The sequence below is a fragment of the Etheostoma cragini genome, chromosome 3, assembly GCF_013103735.1.
Source record: "Etheostoma cragini isolate CJK2018 chromosome 3, CSU_Ecrag_1.0, whole genome shotgun sequence".
Taxonomy (NCBI): Eukaryota; Metazoa; Chordata; class Actinopteri; order Perciformes; family Percidae; genus Etheostoma; species Etheostoma cragini.
The window spans coordinates 6987471-7010651 of NC_048409.1; the positions used below are offsets into that span (position 1 = coordinate 6987471).

Below are 23181 nucleotides of genomic sequence, written 5' to 3' on the forward strand. Positions count from 1 at the left end.
ATTTCATTGGTTCATCCATTTTCTGATATAATTGTTCGTGTTAATTACCTAACAGATTTTGCATTTCAAAGCTCGCCTAAAATCTTCAAGGAATTCTGTTAGTGGGACTAGATTACAGCAGCAGAGAGATTCTATGATTTAGTAATGTGAATTGACACATGTGCACACAGAACCTGGATGCCGTGTGTGTGTGAACTTGTACAGCAGAGGCAGAGTTAAATCCTGCCCCCAAAGCCTGAATTATGAAATAAGTATACCTCATCTTCTTGTGGTGCAATACCTTTAGCCTGTCACCGCTCTCTGAGGATCCGGCACAATATGTGAGTCTGCTAGTAATGGTACTGTACTGCTGTAATCCCCCTCGAGGGCCTCCTTGGTGAGACTGAGTCCTTAATGAGCCACTGATTTATTTGAAGCATGTTTTAGCCCACTTTTGGGATATAGAGACTCATCTAAACAGCAGTGATGACGTATCTACCTCACTGAGAGAAAGAATGCTAAGGACCGAGCTCTTGAACTAACAGCCTGCGATCACAAACTCAGATCAAAAGATAAGGCTTTGTGGGTTGAAGCAAGGCTTTGAAAAATTCTAAATCCTTTTACTCAACCCCTAATCATAAGAAATATGTATAATTCAGAGCAGACAATTACTATTGAAAATGATCATATTTCATCAACCATACTGTACCAAACATGTTGAGTTAAAATGCTAAAAATACAAGTGGTGACAGTGACTCGGGAGAGATCTGATTGACCAGACATTTAAGTCACATCTTGGATTAGTTTTCCCGTTTTGGCGTTTTTTTGCAGTAAACTCCTTAATTCACTCACTCACTCACTCCCTCACTCACTCAAAATCATTAAAGCTAAAATGTGTAAGAATTTCTCCCATCTAGCAGTGAAATTTTATATGACTACTAACTGAATTTAACCATTCCGAGTGGATTTAGACTCCTACAGTGGCCGAACGTGAAATAAGCATCCACGAGAGTTCCTTCCAGTGTAATAATAGTTTTGTGTTGATTTAAATTTAGTCAAATTTACACAAATAGCCAGAATTACCTTTAAGAGAAGGAAGCAGGCAGCTTTGGCATCCCTTTTAAAATCCTTGCTCTTTCCATCTTGGAGAAGCCACTCCAATATTAACCTTGGTCTTGTTGCGTTGCCATTTTAATTATCTTTAAAATGTCCTTGGCATGACAGAATACTATGTCTTCGAAAGGATTCTGAATGGCAGATTCTAACCTTCCGAGATTTCGATGATTAGTTGTTGGAAGTAATTACTCATGAATGAGCACATTCTTGTGGAAGAAAAAAAGCTTTTTTGCTAATAATCAACTAAAGAAAATACACAATGGAGCTTTAAGCCATTCTTCACAAGTTTTTTTGTTGAGTAGTCTGTGTGTTTTGCTGATTTGTGAACCATCTGACCCATGAAATTAAATAACAGTCTTTCTACCCGTGTAAACTGGACGTTCAAGCTGTGATTTATTAATTTAATCTGTTCAGCCAGGCACCAAGTGGGATGCTTGATGCCTCTCAGAGCCACTGGTGCAGATAAAGATGATGGAGTGTAAAGGCAGCGTATAGGCTTGCAGGTATAGTGGGTTTTAATTATGGCTTTGCATCCTTGTTCCATTGATCGGGCTTGGAGGCTGTCCAATTATATGTTAACTTAAAAACCGACACTGGTGCACACCGAGAGACACACTCGCTTACACAGACACACAGAGGACACATTGGCCCACATTACCCATTTCCCGCTCTGTAATATGGTAATTAGTTGTTATGAAGGCAGAGCCAATCAAATCAGGCTCTTGTGGGTATGACTTTGACATCCCCACCCGTCAATAGTGGAGCTTCCATTATGATGAATGCTGCTGATGTAGAGAGAAAAAGCCGTCTTTCTAATGAATCCAGCTATGGTCCAGTGGGAAATATGATCATCCAAGACAGCAAATGCACATGGAATTATAGATATTTTATCACATATATTGATATTTTATGGATCACATGGCTAACAGAGCTTTTATGTCAATATGACGCTGTATATTTTGCTCGCTACATTGCCTATAGAATAGGCTAGTGTGTTATAAGCGGAGTTAAAAGTCTCTAGTCTCCATCTCTTTTAGTCACAGAGATGTTTCAAGGCCACATTTCAATCATCCTCCCTCACCTTGTGAATTCTGTACTTGTTCTTTTCTTACACCTCTGTCATCAGATGTTGCACTCTCCCCTGCCTTGTGATTAAAGTTCCCATGTCATGGTGCTCTTTGGATGCTTTTATATAGACCTTAGTGGTCCCCTAATACCATATCTGAATTCTCTTTCCCAAAATTCAGCCTTGGTGCAGAATCACAGCCACTAGAGCCAGTCCCACAGTGAGCTTTTCTTAGTATGTGCCATTTCTGAGTCTGTAGCTTTGGAGGAGGGGGGGGGGGGGGGGGGGGGGGGGGGGGGGGGGGGGGGGGGGGGGGGGGGGGGGGGGGGGGGGGGACGGACCAAGGTGGAGGCTGGGGCTGTGGCCTTGACCATCTGCCACTTTGCTCGTTTGAAAGCCATGATGTCTCTCTCTCATAGGTGGGCCTAATTCTCTGGGCGGGCGAAGCAGAGAAAAGGGGAGGTAACCTTGCTCCTTATGACCTCATAAGCGGCAAGATTCTAGATCAGAGTATCGGAGCTTTCATTTTCTCAAAGGCAGAGCAGGATTCCCAGGGCTCAGTTTACACCTATTACCATTTCTAGCCACTGGGGGATCAAAGGCAGGCTGGGGGAACTCATATTAATTAAAAAAAAAACTTTTCATTGCCATGGGACCTTAAAATCCTAATCGTTTGGTTTCCCTACTGTTCATTTATAATAGTCTTGGTGTGTGTACTGTATCTTTTTTTAGCTTTAGTTTTTTGTTACAAACACTTCTACGCTTGCGATCACCTTTGTCTCATCTTTCCTGCTTGCCCTTGCATGTTTTTGGTGTTCCTATCTCTCTCTGGTTCTTCACCAGCACACATCAGAACAATCTCTCCCTCCCTCACTGCCTCTCTCTGCTTAGGGACTGTTCATTATTTATTTAAGGGTCCACCGGAGGAGTTTTGGAATGCTTTGTCATAAAAGACCTTACCCCTCCTTTTGCCAGTGATTCATTATTATTTGAAAAAAAGGTATGACCCTCCCCAACTATTTATTGATGCCTTCTTTTCTGGTTTGAACTTAGCAAAGACGCACAGATAACCAATTGTTTTTTTTTAACCATGGGGCACATGACTAACCTCTGCCTTTTCATGTTACACATCCCACTCCACTTATGGTGGCCATTTCAGTAGATTTACTCACTAACATTGTTGTAAAAACACAATAAGTATGGAAACTGAATGCACATCTCCTGCATACTGGATTACTTCAAATACTAAGTTATTCCTCTATTCAACTAGTATTCACATGAAATAAAACAATGAAGCCAGACAATTGGCGCCAGAAATCTCATTTGTGCTAGAATGCACTAGTGCCCTCTAGATTCATAGGTGGAGTTTGACATTCATGCAAAAAAACAGCAACAACAACTTTGTAGCGGCTGAGACCTGTCCTACCACTTTGGGAACACAAAACAAGCACATATAGACAAAAACAAACATGCTAAATAAATATATATGTTTATTTTTTAAGCAGATTTTAAATGAATGTATTTATATAACACTTGCATCTATTGCATGGTGTTGCCATATGGCAACAAATACTTTTTCTTAGTGTTTTTCACAATAAACCATATAAAATGTGTAAATAGGTATTTTATTTTGAAGTGGTATTCATTTGATGACTTCATATACCCACAAAATCTTGTTTCCCCACCCCTTTTCCGGACATGTAAAGATGTTCCAGGATCAGTCAAAATGTAGTTGTTTTTCTAAATTTTAGAAGCATTTCTTCTTATTATCTGTGTTAAGTAAACTTTAATTTTTCATCATTTAAACCAGTTAAAACGCAAAAAAAATTCTGTAAAAGGTTAAAATTAATTTGTTGCCATATGGCAACATTATGCAACTATTGAAGTAAAATGTGTGCATTTAGCCTAGTGGGCTCAGATTGAATTACTATAACTTTAGGCTACTCCAACACTGTGTTTGCAATTATTTATAATATTTTAAAAGAAAAACATAAAATGTATTTATATTATGTTATTCAAGCCATTTTGTAATTTATATATTACCTAAATTGTTAATTGCACACGTGTGCACATGAATTGCTCGCCAATAAAAATGAGTTATTCCAAAGGAAATCATGTTGGCTCACTCAAATTATCTGTTGGTCCACTGACATTTTTAGTCAATATACCCTTCTGGTTTAAATCGGGATTTCCTTCAGGAAGATTATGTATCAGAAATATTTTTTCAGTCGCCATATAGTTCAGTAAATGTAAGTGTAAAAAAAAAACACTATTTCTCACTTCAGTCCCAATGTTTAGTCATGACACCTGCTTGTACAAATCAATACAACTTAGAACAAGCAGCAGAATTTGCTCTCTAATAACATAAATGATGAAATTGATGTCGAAATTTACCAGTGGATTCACTGTGAGAAGATGGGGCGAGCGTCTCTCGCACTCATGATGGTCATTAATGGCAAATCAAGTTAACATCCATCAGTGATGCAGTCTGTGAGAGAACATAATTCTTTCTCGATATTATTTTTATACATCACCGCCAGGACCATTTATGAAAAAGTCACGTATGTCTAACACTGGGATCAAATCCAATTCATTTCAACCTGTACACTAAAGTAAAATGATGCAGTGTTTTCCCTTGTATGGTAAATATAAAACGTTTTTTATTTAAATCTATCTAAAGTGAGACATATCTGTATTCTTTATGGATCTATGCATGTATAAATCCCCTACTTCACCGTTAATCGTCAAGCCACTTAACCTGTTTGGATATTAACACTTCTGCTTATTAAAGCTGAAGTAGGGAGTTCTGAGAAAACGTGTACTTAGCCTAAAAATTTGAACAAGCACACCTTCCAGGTTCCTCCCCCTTGCTCTCTGCTGCGCTACAGCCCTCCCGCCAAAGCTCCTCCCCCACAGCGGTGCCTGCCGTGAACGCGCAGGCTGGTAAGCAGGGCCCCCGATTCTTTCCACATCGTCATGGACAATACAGGGGATTTATTCAGAGGAGTGTATAGCTGTTGTGTGCTGTGCTTTAGAAACTTTGAATACTTTATGTTAAAAAATGCTTATTTAAAATATTTCTATTAACATTTTTGTAAATATTTTTCAATAAAAGGGTTTAAAGTTATTTTTTATGTAATCGCTCATTTGTGAGAACAAAAGCAGCCCTTTACACAGTACATTACTGAATTACCTTTTGGATCAATTAAAAACGCTAAACTTTCAGTAGGAATGATGAATCACTGAGGAAGCTCACTAAGCAAGAAATAACAACATCTTAGAACTATGTCTTAGGTTTTGTTTTGCATATGGGTAAAATAAATCAGCTGCACAAGGAAATACTGAACATTTTGATTTGGACTGAAGACAATTTCTTCACGTGCCTCTGTGTCTGGGGGCATGTCTGACCTGTTGAAGGAGCATGAAGAACTGGTGTCAGACATTTGATCTACAAATTACATCCTGAGGGGGAAGAAAACATGTATGTTTAAAAAAATAAATCTAAAATAGAATTCTGCCTTGCCAAACGTTGACAGGGACAGCGCACAATTAAACTAGTTTCACCATAGCTACATTTAATTGTGATTGACAAAAAAAACATTTTGGCTTACTAAATGTAGGTTTCAAAACAACATTGCTTATACTGAGGGTGAAGGAGTTAGCAGGTAAACTTCACCTGCTATCTACAACATTCCTGCCGCCCTACAAGCTAACAAGCTAACTGTTAGACCTAGCAACAAGCTACAGAGTAAAATGAGATTTGCGCTATCACCAGTGATACTGTAACCATCGTTATCTTAGTTGTGTAGTTCCTAAAAAATGAAACAAATCAAGCAGGGATACTTACATGTGAAGCAGAAATGTGTCTAGCTCTGAATCCGTGTTGAATCCTTTGAGGAGGCGTAGCTCCATCTACCTCTGAAAAGGCACTCCAATGTTGACCCTCGTTTAATTTCGGGCTCGGTTTAATTCTTTCTTTTAAGCTCGCTTTCCGTCATTAGTCTTCTTCTGTTTACCCGTCTTTGTTTTCTGAGCAGGTGTCACTCGAGAAATTGGCAGTTTTCCTAAAAAGTTGTTTTTCCGCAATTAGAACAGCTGCAGCACACAGACAATCTTGAGCTTGAACACGGTACGCGCTGTGCGGGGGAGGGGTATGAGCAGCGCGTACACGAGAGTGATTGACACTGCTAAGACAGTCCTCCTGGCTCTGATTGGCTGTTTCTTACCGGGAGCGGTGTATTTCTGCAAGTGGCAGTAGTAGCACAGGCAGGAGCCACAGGAGCTTGATTTTTTTACAGATTATCCGTCTCATATTCTACTGTCAGGACATAGTGAAAGTTTTAACAAATATGTAAAAAATGCATTTTTGCAAAAGTTACCTACTGAAGCTTTAACGATCATACGACACAACAAGACCCGTTCCAAACAGGCACATTTTTTAACAGGCACTGTACTAGTTAATGTATTTTAGATTTCATACCAACAAGATATTTTATGGCCCTCGAAAGCAGAACCATTAGCAAAACCATCCAGAAACCCATCCAATCTAGCATCACTGATTCCAACACACTGGCCCTCATTTATCAACCTAACACAGAAACCAGTGCAGATATGAGCACAGAAATCCTTTTACGACAGGCTTCACGTGTGATTCATGAAACTTTGTATCACACCAATCAGAGCATTATAATGGTTGTACATTGATAAATGAAGTGGCTGGAATTGATTGTAATTTAAAAATCATGCCCCAATATATTCTCGGTTTTGAGGCCTCTGCCCTACAATTTACAACATGGTGAGATGTAATCTGGCTAAGCAGTACTTTTCAGAGGTGGAGATTGAAACCCTGAAGTCTCCGGTTCATTTCCAGTAACGTGTGTAATATTTGTTAGCCTGAAAACTGGTATTGTAGGCTGTAGAACTTTTATAACTTTAATAAAGCTTTACAAAAAAAGAAGAAAAGAAAGAATGCCGAATGGAATAAGATCCCAGTGTTGCCGTAGTAAATCAGACTCCAGCTGAAGTTTATTTAATATATACATCCGTGACATACTCCTAATAGTAATATACAGGCTAATATTGCAAGCTCTTAGGCCTGCATGTAGGTGTACCTATATTAAATATATATACTGGATATATATACTTGTGTTTTTGTCATGAGTCAGAGACAGACTTCTGTATCCTCCACACCCTTGTGCCTGACCACCACTCCAACCCTGTCTCCGGACAGCAGAGGGGCTAAAAAAACAAGCCTAAAATAAATATGTCGGTAAATGGCAGATGGAAATGATTCACTTGGTGCCATTAACAACACTTTAAAAGACTTTTAAGGAAAAGCCTTGGCAGTGTTACCACCACCATCTACAGACTGAGCTGCTTGAGCATGTTCTCTGAATCCTCAGACAGTGAGATAGAACAGGCACAAAAAGGAATAAATAAATAGGTGTATCACGTTCTGTTATGTTGAAAGTTCATGAAGGCACTGGCCGTCTTTGAACTTGATCATTAGAAGCAGAGTTTCCAGAGAAGAAAAGAAGAACGATTTTTTTTCACCCTGCTACTATCTGCTGCAGCATGTCATCTTTGTGAGAAAACGCGTGGGGAATAAGCAGAGCACACAGGAAAAAAGAACTGCTATCGACGCCATCAGGAAGCTAATGAACCCAACGATCATTGTTTATAAATTTGTCTATAAATAAAATTGAATTGAAATTGGATTGAATTGATAAATGCCTTGCTTTGCGTAGGAATCAGCATACGCCTGTCCTACGCCTGTGTTTTAGGTTGTACGCATGTTTCATAAATGTGTCAATTTCTAACATGTTCACCATACCAACAGTCCAGATGTATTGACCACATCTGATTCTCCTTCATGTCTGGGCATAAAAAGGCAACTGGCAATCTGTATTCTGATGCATTGCTAATCCTTTTAAGACAAAATGCGCAACATGGGGCTGCATCCGACGGTTTATATACACTCCCGCAGGCAGCGGCGAAAGTGTTAATCTGCCAGTAACTGGCTAATTAATGAAGCAAAACTGACTATCACTGGGGATCATTCAATACAAACAACCGCAAAACTCATCCTAAGTTACAAATATTGAATGCCGGCATGGTACATACACCGTCCACGAGTGGACAAATGCTAAAGATTGTGTATAGTGGAAGTGGGAGTCATACGTAAACACAGAAAATTGAGAAAGCTGTTAGGTTTGCAGAGATGCAGCAAGATTTCCATTAGCGAGCGAGTAAATGACATGATGCAAAAGTGGGGTCATCTGCAAATTGAGTCTTGGCTTGTAACACCCATACAGATATACTGTATGGATTACATTAGTTCATAGGTTGTCACCGAGGTCAACATTTTAAATTTTTGTTTGGGGTGGGTGCTTTTTCCCTTATTTTATAGTGACAGGGGATAGACAGGAAAGGGCAAGAGAAAGAGAGGGAATAACACGCAGCAAAAGGCCACAGGTTGGATTCGAACCCAGGCCGCTGCAAAGGACTCAGCCTACATGGGGCGCATGTTCCTACTGGATTAGCTAGGTGCCGCCCTATCAAGGTCAACATTTCATCTGGAGCACAATATGTAGGGCAGTGGTTGAGTGCTAGCTCATTCAGACGCGAGCACTCTCCAGAGGCTGGCTGGAAAAACATTGTGAGTTTCCTAATACAGGTAAGAAGAGGAGAACATTGTGTGAATGTTCTCTAAGAAAGAGGTGAGCCCTCATGGCCGTGATGTTCAGCCTTCTGTTGTTCAGCTATGTTTGCCAATGCTGTTTGGTGGAATGGCCTTACATTCAGTGTGAGGTTCCTTTTGTCCTCAGGATGTATTGTAGGGTTAAAGATAAATGTGCTGTTGAACTGGACACTTGTCTCTCTAACGATTAAATTATTGATGAAATATGCTCCTTCTAGGCTCTACATCTTAGAGAATAACAAGTAGACACATGATGTCTGGTGAAAACACGTCTCCAGGAAAAACATTTTTGTGCAGTATTGTTGGTGAACAAATAAGAAAAACTGCGTAGAGACGTGCCGGTGGAAGAGAAGAACCCAATCAGATAAAATGATTCAACTTGTCAGCAGGAGCCTAGAGCAAGATGTTTTTAAGGTTAAGGTTACTTTTTTGTCTGCCTTGGGAATAAATTGTTCTTGAGAAAATTGCTGCATCAAGACTATGCGTCACAATAAAACACATAAAAATACACGTGCAAACATCCGCCTGAGAAAAAACAAGCCGCCAATTCACAAGCCATTCACTCAGTTAAAAGCTACAGAAATTCCAGGCATGCATCTCAAAACATACTTTTTTGAGATGCTTTAGTACATCAATGACACACAAAAACCTGTCACTATACATGCTTACACGCAAACACACGATCCATTAAAGAGTTTATGGGACTTCCAAAGTCAATACAATTGAATTGAACCCCATGAAGTGTAAAAGCCGTTTCTGTCATTGTTCTTAGAGCTTGTCTTTGGTTTTCCTTAATAAAGCACAAAGCAAATCAATGTGCAGTAAGGCACTATCTCTATTAGGCAAAATACCAGCATTGATTTAAAGATTGAGGCCAGTCAGATGTGTGATCAAAGCATTTCCTTTCCTCCTCCCTCTCTGTTTGTCCTTGTCTTTTCTCCTCTGCTCATCTTTTCACCCTCCCTAGCGGAGAGTATCCAAGGCCATTCAAATGTGTTTTTGGATAGTGAGCAGTCTCCTAAAGGTCCAGCTTCACAGACGTCCTCTGAGACAAAGAGTGAAGGAGGAGGTGGAGGAGGAGGAGGAGAAGATGGAGGTCGTAGAGCCAGCGTGACCAGTGTTGAAAGTGAAGTGTCGATTTGTTCCATGGGCCAGCTGGGAAACACTATTGCAAACAGTGAGTAGGAGGGATGGAAGGAGAGAGACAGAGAAGATTATTTATCCTTAATTATCTGCTGTAGATAAATTCAGATTTGTGAGGTTTCACAGCTCTTAAGATGACCAGATTTTTAAATGTTATTCTTGCATATGTGTGTGCGTTTCAGTTTCCAGTAGCTGGTGGGGCTCCAAAAGGCTGGATTATGCTTTGTATTGCCCTGATGTGCTGACTGCCTTCCCAACAGTGGCTCTGCCTCACCTTTTCCATGCATCCTACTGGGAGTCCACTGATGTAGCAGCCTTTGTTCTCCGGCAGGTGAGAAAACCTCTTTGACAGCCTATTGTTTGTTTCCTCAGATAGTTTAACAGATTTGGGAAAGCATTGTCTCAATAATTTAAAATAAAATATTAAAAACCTTTAATTAGCGTACCAAAACCATTAAAAACTGACGCTGTGCATTATTAGCATACTTTATTGTCAACAGCGGGCAACTAGCATAAAGTACATAACAATACAAAGCCCATTGCTGGGAAAAGTAGTAACTGTGTGAATCCCTGTCTTTAAAATTGCTAGCTGGGATTACAAAAGACTTCAAATCAAATGTGGAGAGGTTCTCTAATCACATTGCTCTGGGACTAGATGAATAAAGTGACAAAGTATGGCACATCTCCAGACTTGTTGAGGCCATGAGTTAGCATATGCACCGCGTCTTATGCAAATTTCTCCAAGTCCACAGCCTTCGGGTTTGTTTTGACATGACATGACATGTCAGTGACAGGGCATCGTCCATCAAGCTCTTTATGAGATATATGGTGAAATGTTTCAAACTGTATAGTCTATATTAAATTTGTTCCACTTCCGGGTTTGTTCAGCTGCCGTAGGAATTTCCTCTGGATGTCTTTCATTTTAGGCCTGACATTACATGCCTCTTATTCTGTGTTGGTCTTCAGACCTCTGGTGGATTGCTGATGACTATGGTTACCTGCTCCTCAGATCTCTGCAGGGTAAATCCCTACAGCTAGCTAGACTATCTGTCCAATCTGAGTTTTCTGTTGCACAACTTAAACAACTTTTGAACGTACACATATTCTACCAAAACAAGTTCCTTCCTGAGACTATTTTGCAGAGGTACCATGGCTCCGTCCGGCAAGTTGATGGTGATTGTTTGAAAGAAATGCCAATAAACCAGAGCACATTTCTCTCCCATCACAGAATGCTGTGTGGACTAGCCAGATCCTCCTCCGCAGCGCTGTAGAGGAAGGTCTGGCAATGCAAGACTACAAACTTTATGATTCTGTAAATCATAACAAAACCACCTACAAGAAAGATGTACAGTAGGAGGTAAAAAGTAGAGGCAGTGGACATGTTAGAGGATATGTTATGAATATTTATACCCAGAACCACAAGCCAGTAATGTCATTAACACCACTTCATGGCAAAGGAAATAGCCAGAATAAGAAATAAGCCATTTTTAGAGAGATTTCCCAAAACATTTTAACCAAAAATATTGTGTATATTGTGATGTATAATCCAGTCCTGAGTCATGACATATGGAGTTACAGTTCAGAACAAACTAGATGATGACCCATTTTTCAAGATTGTGGGCATTTTGCGATAGTCTGCAAAATGATGGGAAGGATCACCACAAACAGTTGGAACACTTTGTCTTGTGTGAAGATGTTTAGGATTCATCTTCTCCTTACAGCTGAGCCTCAGGCAAGTTGGAGCCATTTCATCAAACACAATTGAATTTATGACTGAAAATGCTGCTTTATGTAAACGTGTAGGACAGTAGGCAAATATGTGGTGCCAACTCTTTTAATGGCGGGTTAAGATTTTAAAGGTTTACAAATGTGTTCTTCAGTTAAGTGTCCAGGCTTTTCCTTACCTCTTTCATCAACTTTAAGTCATAAAGATTTGATCAGAAGAGTCTTAAAGTGCCACCAGTGCATACAGTATACTGAGCCTTGGCAGTGTTACCACCACCATCTACCAACTGAGCTGCTTGAGCATGTTCTCTGAATCCTCAGACAGTGAGAAAGAACAGGCACAAAAAGGAATAAATAAATAGGTGTATCACGTTCTGTCATGTTGAAAGTTCATGAAGGCACTGGCCGTCTTTGAACTTGATCATTAGAAGCAGAGTTTCCAGAGAAGAAAAGAAGAACGATTTTTTTTCACCCTGCTACTATCTGCTGCAGCATGTCATCTTTGTGAGAAAACGTGAGGGGAATAAGCAGAGCACACAGGAAAAAAGAACTGCTATCGACGCCATCAGGAAGCTAATGAACCCAACGATCATTGTTTTGGTTCAGTGGCTTTCAGCTCCACTCGATGCTGCATCATAGTAAAGGACCGGCTTGGAATTTTACACCAGCTTAAAAAAAAAATGTTTTGTGTGCAGCCCTTAAAATACCATACTGAGCTCACAGTATGTAAGAATGCTTTCCAATGTTAAACAAGAAGCTTTTCTACATCCAAGAGTCAAGAATAATATACATAGCTTCTTTCAAGTAGTGTGCGCAGTAATTTTATTCAAGTTTCAAATCTGCCCTGAGCCCTTAATCTGTGTCAGTGCTACTCTTGTGACAAAAGATTTCCATTAGAATCATGATCTAAGATCCCTAAACATAACTCCAGCTTTAAATCCAAGCCTCCCTATAACAAAACTTTCATTTTATTATTATTATTATTAGTAGTAGTAGTAGTATTTTTAAATGTGCAATAAAGTTTAAGGTGAACAGGGTTTCCGTGGGGTCTTAAAAAGCGCTGATATAGGTTAATCATTTAAATTATAATGGTCTTAAAATGTCCTAAATTTGACTTTGTGAAACCTGTAGAAACCCTTTGTGAGACTATTACTGATGAACAAACCTGTTCTGTCTGCTTACAGGAAGGATTTGTTTTTAAAGGCTTGTTTGTGGAAATGTCTGCTGTGTAACGCCTGTGTTAATTGACAGCTCATGCGATGTGACTGTGTGAAGACCCAGGAAGCGGACAAGTTGGGCTCTGCTCCGTTCTCTCCCTCCAGCCCACGAGAAAAATGGCTCAGACGCAGGACACATGTCAAACTAAGGGTAATGAATTATTTGTACTTCATTTTGTATAAATATACTTTAGCACCAGCTTGTTCTGCTACCAGAAATATGAATTCATGACAACTCACATCACTTTTAGAAGCTCATATTCAAACTTTATGTAACAAAGCACCTTGGCCTGGACAACAGTAGAAAACCTTGTATATAGTCTCTAAGGTGCCTCTCATTGCCAGAAATAAACCCACCCACACAAATGCACACATTAGGTATTATTCTTCTGCCACCATGGCCTTGCATTCATTCAAACTAAATATACAGTTATTACTAACTGAAGAGGTTGTAGTGCTTCAGTGTCGTTAGAACAGCCAGCGACCTGAATCTCCTCAATACTCACACTCACACCCACACTTTCACCTTGAAACACTGAAGCAGGCAGACACACAAAATTACCTGATGCTTCTGAGCCCTGCAGTGTAGAACAATCAAGGTCATATTGCCATCCACCAAGTGCTCCTTTTATCTGCCAGTTTCTAAAGACAAGAATTTAGTTATGGCTTGCTTTTCATGATGCTATAAATAGAACTATGAAACCGGAATACCATGGAAACATATCTTTTTGAGCCTGCAAAGGTTTTCTTTTGTCAGTGTCGTCTTGTTCATGCCTCGCCCTTGGCCCAGTAATGTGTTTCTGATGTATGCTTAGCATAAGTGACTACATCCATGCTAAAGTTGACTAAAAGAGGAATGAAAAAAAATTATCTTTTTGGAATTGATCTTAATGCCTTAACTAAAACTTTAGGAAAAATCCAAACTTTAAGGACACCAATTTTCTTTGTTAATGAATAATGTATGATAATTAATGTAATAAATGTTCTTCCTTAAAATACAGGGGGGCATAAGTATACACACCCCTAAGTTAAATTCCCATAGAGGCAGGCAGATATCTAATATTAAAGGCCAGTTATTTCATGAATCAGGATACTATGCACCCTGATCAAGTTCCCTTGGCCTCACCTCATCATATACCCTTCACCATTCCTAGAGTTTGCATGAGGAACTTTCCATAAAATCATCTCTCAGTGCAAATCGAACCAGCTATTAGGCTTACTGAAAATAATCCATGGTTTGCCAGATTTGCTTGATTCTGTCAGTTGGCCTAATAGCTGGTTTGGTTTGATTTGTATGCCTCTTTTTAGTCAAGTTTAGCATGGGTGTATTCAGCTCAAAGAAAAGCAGCTCTGAAAAAGTTGCCCGTCCTAAATACCATTCAGTATGTGGAGATTATGAGCCGTGCTCCGGGCTGATTCAATCTAGGTACAGCCGGATCATCTGCTGCAGAGTGATACTATTCAGAGAGTCTATTTCTGATCTCCCATCGACTTTGTAGAAGTGTTTGTCCCCGCCAGAAAGGGACCGCTAGTGTTGCTGTTGTCTCTTGTACATGCAGCTCTCTCACAGGAGGTGGTCTGACTCTGCAACTCATCCCTTCCACACGTTCGATGTGAGCGGATGTTGATACTGAGGCGCTTGTAGTTTTCACATATGACGGCACAGAGACCCTAATGAACTGTGTTGGGGAAAGAGATGAACACTGTCAGGCCTCCTCAAGTCCCACAGTAGCTTTTGATTTTTATTTATGTTATGCTGTGTGTGTGCATGTGTATGTGTGTGTCTGTGTGTGTGTGCCCAGGTGTGTTTATATTTGGTTTGCTTACTCTGCATGTGTGCCATCACTGGATCAGTAAGGAAGACAACGTGCTGGCAAACAATTAGTTGTTTTCAAAGGTAAAGCAGGATAACAGCTGGAAATGTTTAGCTTCCGTTGTCAGATGTCACATCAATCAATTATCATTAGCTGATGTGGTGAAACAATAAAATACATGTTTGATTACATCAGCACTCAGCAATATTTAAAATGTGAAGACGCTCCATTATCTTTAGGTGAGTGCTGTTACTAAATAGCAGTGCATCTTCAGGTAACCACAATGTCATTACAGCCTGATAAAAACCACTGCAACAAACAAAGATGGAATCATCATAAGGCCTTTGTTGATGTTGCTGTTGCTTTTTTGTACTCATAGAGTTGTGTTATAGAATGTTTTTTTGTAAACTGGGACAGCTCTTCTTAAAGATTAAATCCTGCGCAGGCTTGCTAAGGGAATTGTATTTTGTATCACACTATCTTCAGGGCAAAAACACAGAGTTGTCTAACTATGTGGGGAAAGCAGGATGTTGAAAAAGAGCATGTGTGGCATGCAAAATTCTCCAGGTGCCAGAAATGTCAGCAAAGTCAGCAGGAGAATTACAATTTCTGTCATAGTAGCCCACAATAGTGTGAGAATAATACATTAGTGTGCCTATAATATGCTATTAAAATGCATTAGTGCTTTTCTGCTGCTTACTGTTCCTCTCTGAATGGTGCAGTATGGAGAAAAGAACAAGACAAGGAAGATTAATACAGTAGTACAGTTACACTTTTCTCTGGAAGGTTACATTACAGTTGCTCCCAAATAACAATGAACATAACCAAATAATGGCGTCTGCAAACGTTTGGGCACCCTGCAGAGTTTATAGCATGCACCGCCCTGACAGTGTCATGGATTATTCTCAATTATCGTTTGGAAAGACCAGGTGATGTCCATTTTAAGGTTTTAAATGCAGCCAGTGGCACAGGGAACATTTCCCGAGTAGAAGGAAAAATGGATTCAATAAAATTTCAGCAAATTTTGGGTACAACTTGATGCCATCTGTGAAAAAGCTGAAGTTAAAGAGAGGATGGCTTCTACAAATGGATAATGATCCTAAACACACCTCAAAATCCACGGTGGGTTTCATCAAGAGGCATGAACTGAAGGTTTTGCCATGGCCGTCACAATCTCCTGGCCTCAACACATTGAAAATCTATGGATAGACCTTAAAAGAGAAGTGCGTGACAGACAGCCCAGAAATCTCAAAGAACTGGAAGACTTTTGGAAGGACGAATGGGTAACGATACCTCAAACAAGATTTAAAAGACTCTTGGCTGGCTACAAGAAGCGTTTACAAGCTGTGATACTTGCCAAAGGGGGCGGTACAAGGTATTAACTCTACAGGGTGCCCAAACTTTTGCAGACCCCATTTTTTTGTTTTCTGTTATTTTGAAAGTGTAAATGGTGGAAATAAAATCTAACTTTTTGTGACATTATATGAATGTCTTATCTTTCATTTGATGCCTTTTGGAGATTTTTCCATCTTTTCTTGGCTTCTTTATAGACATTAATACACATTTTTACCTGGGGTGCCCAAACTTTCGAGCCCCACTGTACTTATCAAGCAGAAAAGCAAATAAAGTAAATAAGTGGCTTTTTTAACTATGAATTGCTCCAATATGTTCACAAACTTGTTGCTAACTTTGACTGTCTGTGGTTTGCTCCTAGGGAGGTAGCGTGGGGTAGGTTTTAAGAGTTAATTCACTGAATAAGCATCAGTCGGCTGCCTCTGGAAACAACACTAATGAGAGAAGTGATAGTGAACAAAAAACGGAGTTTTTTTCTCCCTAGATGGAGTCTGGTGATAATTCCCTATGGGTTTATCACTAGAAGTGAGCCCTTGTACATAATTTCTTAGATCCATCGTTAATATAAAATATCAACTGAAGAAGCTTTATGTATTTGTTCATGTTCATCAAACGTTATCTGGCTCTTCTAAGTTAGAAGTTAATCCTTGATCTTGGAGTCTTAATGTGTGAATAAATCTAAATTCAAAGTCCACTTAGTAGCTTTTTTTCAGAGCTACTTACCTCATCTCACAGCCTTCATCAGTGGATGCTGAGATTGGTTCCAGAGCATAACATAACAATAGGTCATCACAGTAAAATCTTTGACTGGAGTGTTCTGACTGAACTGTGCTTCTTATGTTCCTTGTTGTTAACTACTGTAGAACGTCACTGCCAACCACAGGGTGAATGATGTAATTGCCACCGAAGATGGGCCTCAAACTCTGGTTGGTCGCTTCATGTATGGTCCCTTGGACATGGTCACTCTGACTGGAGAAAAGGTGAAACCCAGCAAAATGATTGGTTATAACAGATATACTTTTTCCGTATCTGAAACGTAAATAATCCCCAACATGATGACCCGTCCTGCCTCTTTTAGGTGGATATCCTGCTAATGACACAACCTCAGTCTGGACGCTGGGTGCACTTTGACACGGAGGTGACAAACAGCAGCGGCAGAGTGGCATACACCATACCAAAGAGCAAGAAGCTCGGCCTGGGAGTCTATCCGATTAAAATGGTGGTCAAGTAAGCCTCCATGTAGCCTGCCCTTTTCAGAGTGTTGCATTATCAATTACAATGCATTACACAGAAACATGAGAGCATAAGTCACAAGTCCTATATTTGTGCCCTCTTCTAGCTAGAGAGTGCAGTATAATGGGCCGTGCTATGTTTAGAAAATCCAGTTTCTATTTCTTTTTCTATGCCAAGGGGCGATCAAACTAGCGCTGAGGCCTACCTGACTGTGTTGCCACGGAGCATGGAGTGTGTGGTCTTCAGCATTGATGGCTCTTTTGCTGCTAGTGTGTCAATAATGGGCAGTGACCCCAAGGTTCGCCCCGGAGCCGTTGATGTCGTAAGGTAACTGGTTACAGCTTCAGAATGTGTGTGTGTGTGTGTTTGTATGTGTGTGTGTCTGTGTCTGTGTCTGTGTATTAATTTCATCTTCGGAGTTTGACAAAAAGCTTTAGAAGGACACACATTAAGGAGTGAATGTTAACTGGTGCTTAAATCATTTAAGCGTGTTCTCACACCGTGAGATTGCCACTACTGATCAAAGGGACTTCGAAGTGTGTTTGATGCCATGTTTTCACATGCAGACATTGGCAGGACCTGGGATACCTGATCATCTACATCACAGGCCGCCCTGATATGCAGAAGCAGCGTGTGGTGTCCTGGCTCTCGCAGCACAATTTTCCCCATGGAATGATCTTTTTTTCTGAAGGCTTGGTTCATGATCCCCTGCGACAAAAGACCATCTTCCTCAGGAACCTCATACAGGAGGTACAGTTCTAAGACAAGCCATCCTTTGTTCTGACATTAACTGGGCAGTTACGCTTTCTGACAAAGCATGTGAAACATTTTGTTCTTTGCTCTACAGGGATCTCGATTCCTGTCTTCCACATTACTCTTTTGCGAGCTGTGTGTTGTAGCCTTGGGTTGTGCTGCATTGAAATGCCACACACATCTCTGACTGATTATTCCCTCTCTCACCAGTGTCACATTAAGATCAACTCTGCTTATGGCTCCATGAAGGACATCTCTGTTTACAACATGCTCGGCCTCTGCCCCCCACAGATCTACATTGTTGGCAGACCTTCAAAGAAGTACCAAAATCAGTGCCAGGTAGTTTCATTTCTTTTATCTCTGTCTTCAGGAGCATTTCATGGTGTTTCTATCTGCCTATTTCACTTGAAAGGTTTTAGTTCTCCTCTAGGTTTTTCTCATTTACTTTAATCCTCTCACAACTCTCTTTCTGATTTTCTAACCCTTTCTTTGTGTGGTATGTGTAGTTCCTGAGCGAGGGCTATGCAGCGCACCTCTCCACCCTTCAGTTTGGGCACAGAGCCAGACCCAAGAAATCCCCTTCAGTTCGTATGGTTCTTAGGAAGGGCTCATTTGGTCTCTCAGCGAAGCCTGACTTCTTGTGTAAGCGCACCCACCTGCGCAGGACCATGTCAGTGCAACAGCCCGACCCACCGTGCACACCCAACCCGAAGCCTGAGCGAGCCCAGAGCCAGCCGGAGTCAGATAAGGACCATGGGGGAGGGGGTGGACAAGGCCCATGGGGACGGCCCTCCATACTTCGTGGAGACACCACTCCCTGACATCCAAAAAGAGATGGAAGGATTGCAGGAGGATAGAAGAGGAGAACAAACCGGTCATAGTGTCTAGGGCCAATGTGAGAACTTAAGTTTAAATATGGGGAGATTTAAACAACATGTCCAACTATTAATATGTTACAACTTAAAACTATTATTTTGGCCCCCAATTTTATCAGTGACAATACCACTGTACTTCCAAGCAGTGAACAGAGGCAGTCAGTAAACCATATACAAGCTGTATGAAAAACAGTCTGAAAAACAAAGATGAACAGAAAAGAAATTGCCTAATACATTTATTGTAAACATCGCAGTTTACGTACCAAGTTGTTTAAAGCACTTCCATGAAGTTGAGGGACTCCGAGCAGAGGTCCTGACTTTTTATCCCAAGTTTAGGTTAAGCACAAAAAACACTGGAGTCTATAATTCCAATAATTGACCCACACTGCCTCCTACATTCCCACATTATTTAACCTCCGGTTTGTAACACAGACCTTCTGTTATAAAAGCACGAGCCCAGATAAATCTGATGAAATCATCAGGGTTATTTCAGACTTTAAAAAGCCTCCCCCACATCCTCAAAATACATTATGCGACAGCCTTTCACAGACTGAGTAGTACTCCAAGTGAAAAATATGTGGAGTGTCCCTTCAATTTAAAAAATCCCAGAGCAGACCAAAGGCATGCATCAGTCCCTCATATTTTGTGAAAACACAATTAATTCTCCTGATTTTCCCAAGGACACTTCGACATGGAACTACAAATCACCAATCTTCTGATTGGCAGGCGCTCTACCACTGAGCGCCACCTCTTCGGATTGCTACAACTCCTCGGAAGTTGTATTTTGTTGTATCCTGTGTAAAAATAGCAATCCCTATAGCCTTGTTGAATAATTTCAATAATTTTAATTCCCTGCGTTGGCTGCGTTCAGCCTTTAAGAGGTTGAAGCTTTGAAGTAAACACAGATTGACTTTGCTCGCCTCCGTTGAGATCCAGCAAAGTCAATAAACGTCCACCTTGATTAGATAATGTTCTTTAAATGTGCCTGATACATTATGGATGTTACACTTTTAGTCACAGAGGCATTATTATTTTTTATTGGAAAAAAAAGCGTGAAGCCTCAGAGCAGAAAGAAAGGAAAAAAAACGATGTGCAATTTTGCAATTATTCATGTGGCAACCTGAGTTGCTATTATTAGCAGCAGCTCCCTGTGAGGACTGAAGGTAAATTTGCCTGTGATTATGCAAGTACTGATGAGCTACATCTGCAATGTTCTCCCATGCTTGAAATGATTAAGAAATATTGTCTGTGCAATAATGGAAACTAGAGTTGTGTCACCATGAGAGCTTGTAGGAACAAATATGCTAATCCATAACATGCAATCAATATGTTGACTTTTCCTGGAATGTGAGAGGCTTCACTAATATTTCCTCTCTCATTTGACAGTGTCACCTCTACCTACTGTACATGTACATTGGATCCTCTGCTGGTATCCGTCGCAGCTCAGCTTTACCTCCTACTTGGCCCTCCACACTTTGCCACCTCTTCGGTTCTTTTTTTTTCATAACCCGCTCTGCGGATTACGTCACTTAGTCTTTGTGCCTGAAACTTTAAGCAGTTGCCGAGGGATGGCAATGACTTTTGCGAATGTCTGTGTCGAGCTAAAATTGTGTCCAAATGTAGAATCAAAAGAATGTACTTGAGATAATCACTATACACATATATTTATGCACACACAAACACTTCAAAGGATGACAAATTAGACAACAGAGGGGACATTCAAGCTGAATTTGCAAAAGATGAGCAGACTGCTGTGCTGACAGGTGGCCATCTTGACTGACTTCTGCACTAACCAGCCACCCATGTAAATAGTTGACACTCATCATCTCTGTGTGGGCCTTTGGACACAGAAGCACTGTGACATTTAGGTTCAATGTGTACACAAGCTCTGCGATTTGAAGTCCCAGTGAGCTGACCTTGCCAAACACCGGCCTCTGCCTGCATTCCATTTCCACTGATAGCTGTCTCCCTCGCGTTGTGGCTGACTTACTACCCCCTTCCGTCCCCTCAACCAGTCTGGCAGAACAGGCCTTCCGAAAGCCGCCTCAGACCGTGTCAGCTCGCGCACGGCTCGGGCCCCTGAGGTCGCATTTGCACTATTGAACTACATCGCAGTGGTTCTCAATTTAGCTGCAGTACTCACTTCAGAAACAAAGAGTTGTATTTGTACTTTATTGTATTTGTAGTTCTAGTTTTCCCTGCACATTGTGCACTGTTGCTGCCTGTTGGTTACTGTAACAAATAGAAGTTTTAAACAGAAACAAAAAATGTTTACAGATTGATAGACAGATGTAAAAAGTGATCAGAACTTCTACGTGCTTAAAATGACGTGCTTAATGATGTCATTATCATCATTGGCAGCATTAGTTTAGTTACTTGGTAGTAGATGCAGTAGCTTGCAGAATATTGTACAATACACCCCATGCCATTTGAAATTCCACCGGGATGCCCGTGCATCCATTTACTACAGCTGCACTGGAACCAATAGATTTGTGTTGATATCCGATGCTGTCTTGTGAACTCTGGTTTGAATTGAGTCTTACTGTGGCCATGTTTCAAAACTCTCTAAGTCAAACATATTTTTCTATGAGCAAATATTGTAAATAGAAATATTTTCAATGTATGTTTTTAAACCTTTTGTTGTTTGACTTGTTGAAAGGTTGATTTTTGCCTTAAATTGTATTTGATGTTGTGTAGACATGCAAACTTGTATGATTTGTTTGACCAAAGTATTGAGTTTTACTGTTACTACATGACAAAGTGCATTTTATGTAATTGGTATTTTGCTTTGACATGTTTTAGATTCTGTATATATGTACATGCGTGTGGGATTGAGTGTCTAGGTTTATTTATTGTAGAGTTGTATTTATTGTGAACATGAAGACAGCTGTAACAAGTAAATGCTTCTACAGAGGAATCAGAAGACACAGGTAGGCCAGTGTTGGCATACAGCATGTTATCACTGCAGCTCACTACTGCTGGCTTTTCAGAACTGAGCGTGTCTTTAATAGGTTTGGATTGAAGGAGTGAGTGAGAGGATTACTTAGATGAGGTTTTTATACCTGTTATGAAAGAAGAAAGGCTTATGAGTTCTAAGGGGCTCTTGGTTTAACGGAATCCCTGCAAAGCTGAGTGGAACGTGCCAGTCAGAATGGAGCTGTCTTGTTTTTCTTTCAGCATCTGTACAACATAGGTTCTTCAGTAATTAGATATTTGATTACAATTAAGTATGTATGACTCCCTGTAGTACCACCCCTGTAATTACACCTATTAGCATTATTGGTAATTGTGTAATGTTGTAGAAACAATATTGAAATACTTAACTCCATTTTGTTTAGCATTTAAAATGGTAATACTAAAACATTGTTATCCAGGCAACAAAATTATCATTCCCGTCCATGTGTACACGATAATCAAAGTGAGTTTATAAGTCTGTATTACAGTAGAGGAGTGAAGTATTTATGGTGGGCAGCATTGTTTTTTTACAACAATGTTAGTAAATGGCAAATAATGATCTAATGGTTAAATGGTAATTGTTCTGTGCATGTTAATTATTTGATATTTTTCATTAATGGCTATCAATTGTCATGTTTGTGGAACATTTAACTAATAATAAGAGGTGAATAATAACTCATGGACACAAATTCAACCACCACATGTTAAGACAAATGCAAATAAGTTCTTCAATTTCTTAAAATGAGTTTTTAATGGTAAGAAACACTGAAGTGAGGCAGGCCTTTGTTATCTCTTACTTTTACCATAGAGGTTTACTCATTTAGAATGGAAACTGACAAATCATATACATTTCCAGTTTTTTCTTCTTTTCTTTTTTCACAGTGCTGAAGTTAAATAATCCTGATATCACAGAAAAAAAATAACAGGATATACAATGTAAAAATGTGTATTTATTGAGAGCTTTAAGAGTTACACAATTATTGCCTTCAATTTAATATGAGTATATGAATTTAAGTTCCAATTAATCTTGTCAAATGATTATTATTCACCAAATCATTACTTAACTATTGGGTATTGACCTAATTTGCCATTTATTAAGATTTAGTAAGTTAACTAACATTGTGTTACAGCCTCTTTTAGATTTTATTTATTTATATTTGTGGTCTTATTTTGGTCTTTTGAGTTTTTGACACTGGCCTTTTGAGGACAAAGCACCTGATTTCACTGTTTCAAAGTGTATTATTTTGTACAG

General features: G+C 39.9%; 1 protein-coding gene and 1 long non-coding RNA gene across 3 annotated transcripts in view; both read left to right on the forward strand.

Annotated features, from left to right (window-relative positions):
• Positions 1 to 21245, forward strand: part of pitpnm3 (PITPNM family member 3) — a 98616-nt gene extending 77371 nt beyond the window's left edge. For both annotated transcript variants that reach the window (XM_034867174.1, XM_034867175.1), the window contains exons 11-20: positions 9829 to 10038; positions 10187 to 10335; positions 12981 to 13097; positions 16977 to 17093; positions 17192 to 17340; positions 17524 to 17673; positions 17913 to 18096; positions 18310 to 18438; positions 18606 to 18994; positions 20361 to 21245. In XM_034867174.1, the coding sequence (XP_034723065.1) occupies positions 9829 to 10038; positions 10187 to 10335; positions 12981 to 13097; positions 16977 to 17093; positions 17192 to 17340; positions 17524 to 17673; positions 17913 to 18096; positions 18310 to 18438; positions 18606 to 18920 (1520 nt within the window). In that variant the 3' untranslated portion in view covers positions 18921 to 18994; positions 20361 to 21245. The remainder of the gene's footprint in view (positions 1 to 9828; positions 10039 to 10186; positions 10336 to 12980; positions 13098 to 16976; positions 17094 to 17191; positions 17341 to 17523; positions 17674 to 17912; positions 18097 to 18309; positions 18439 to 18605; positions 18995 to 20360) is intronic.
• On the forward strand, positions 8392 to 8800 carry LOC117941945. Its single transcript, XR_004656009.1, has 2 exons — positions 8392 to 8505; positions 8724 to 8800. It is a non-coding gene; the product is annotated as an uncharacterized LOC117941945 (long non-coding RNA).
• Positions 21246 to 23181: the final 1936 nt, after the last annotated feature.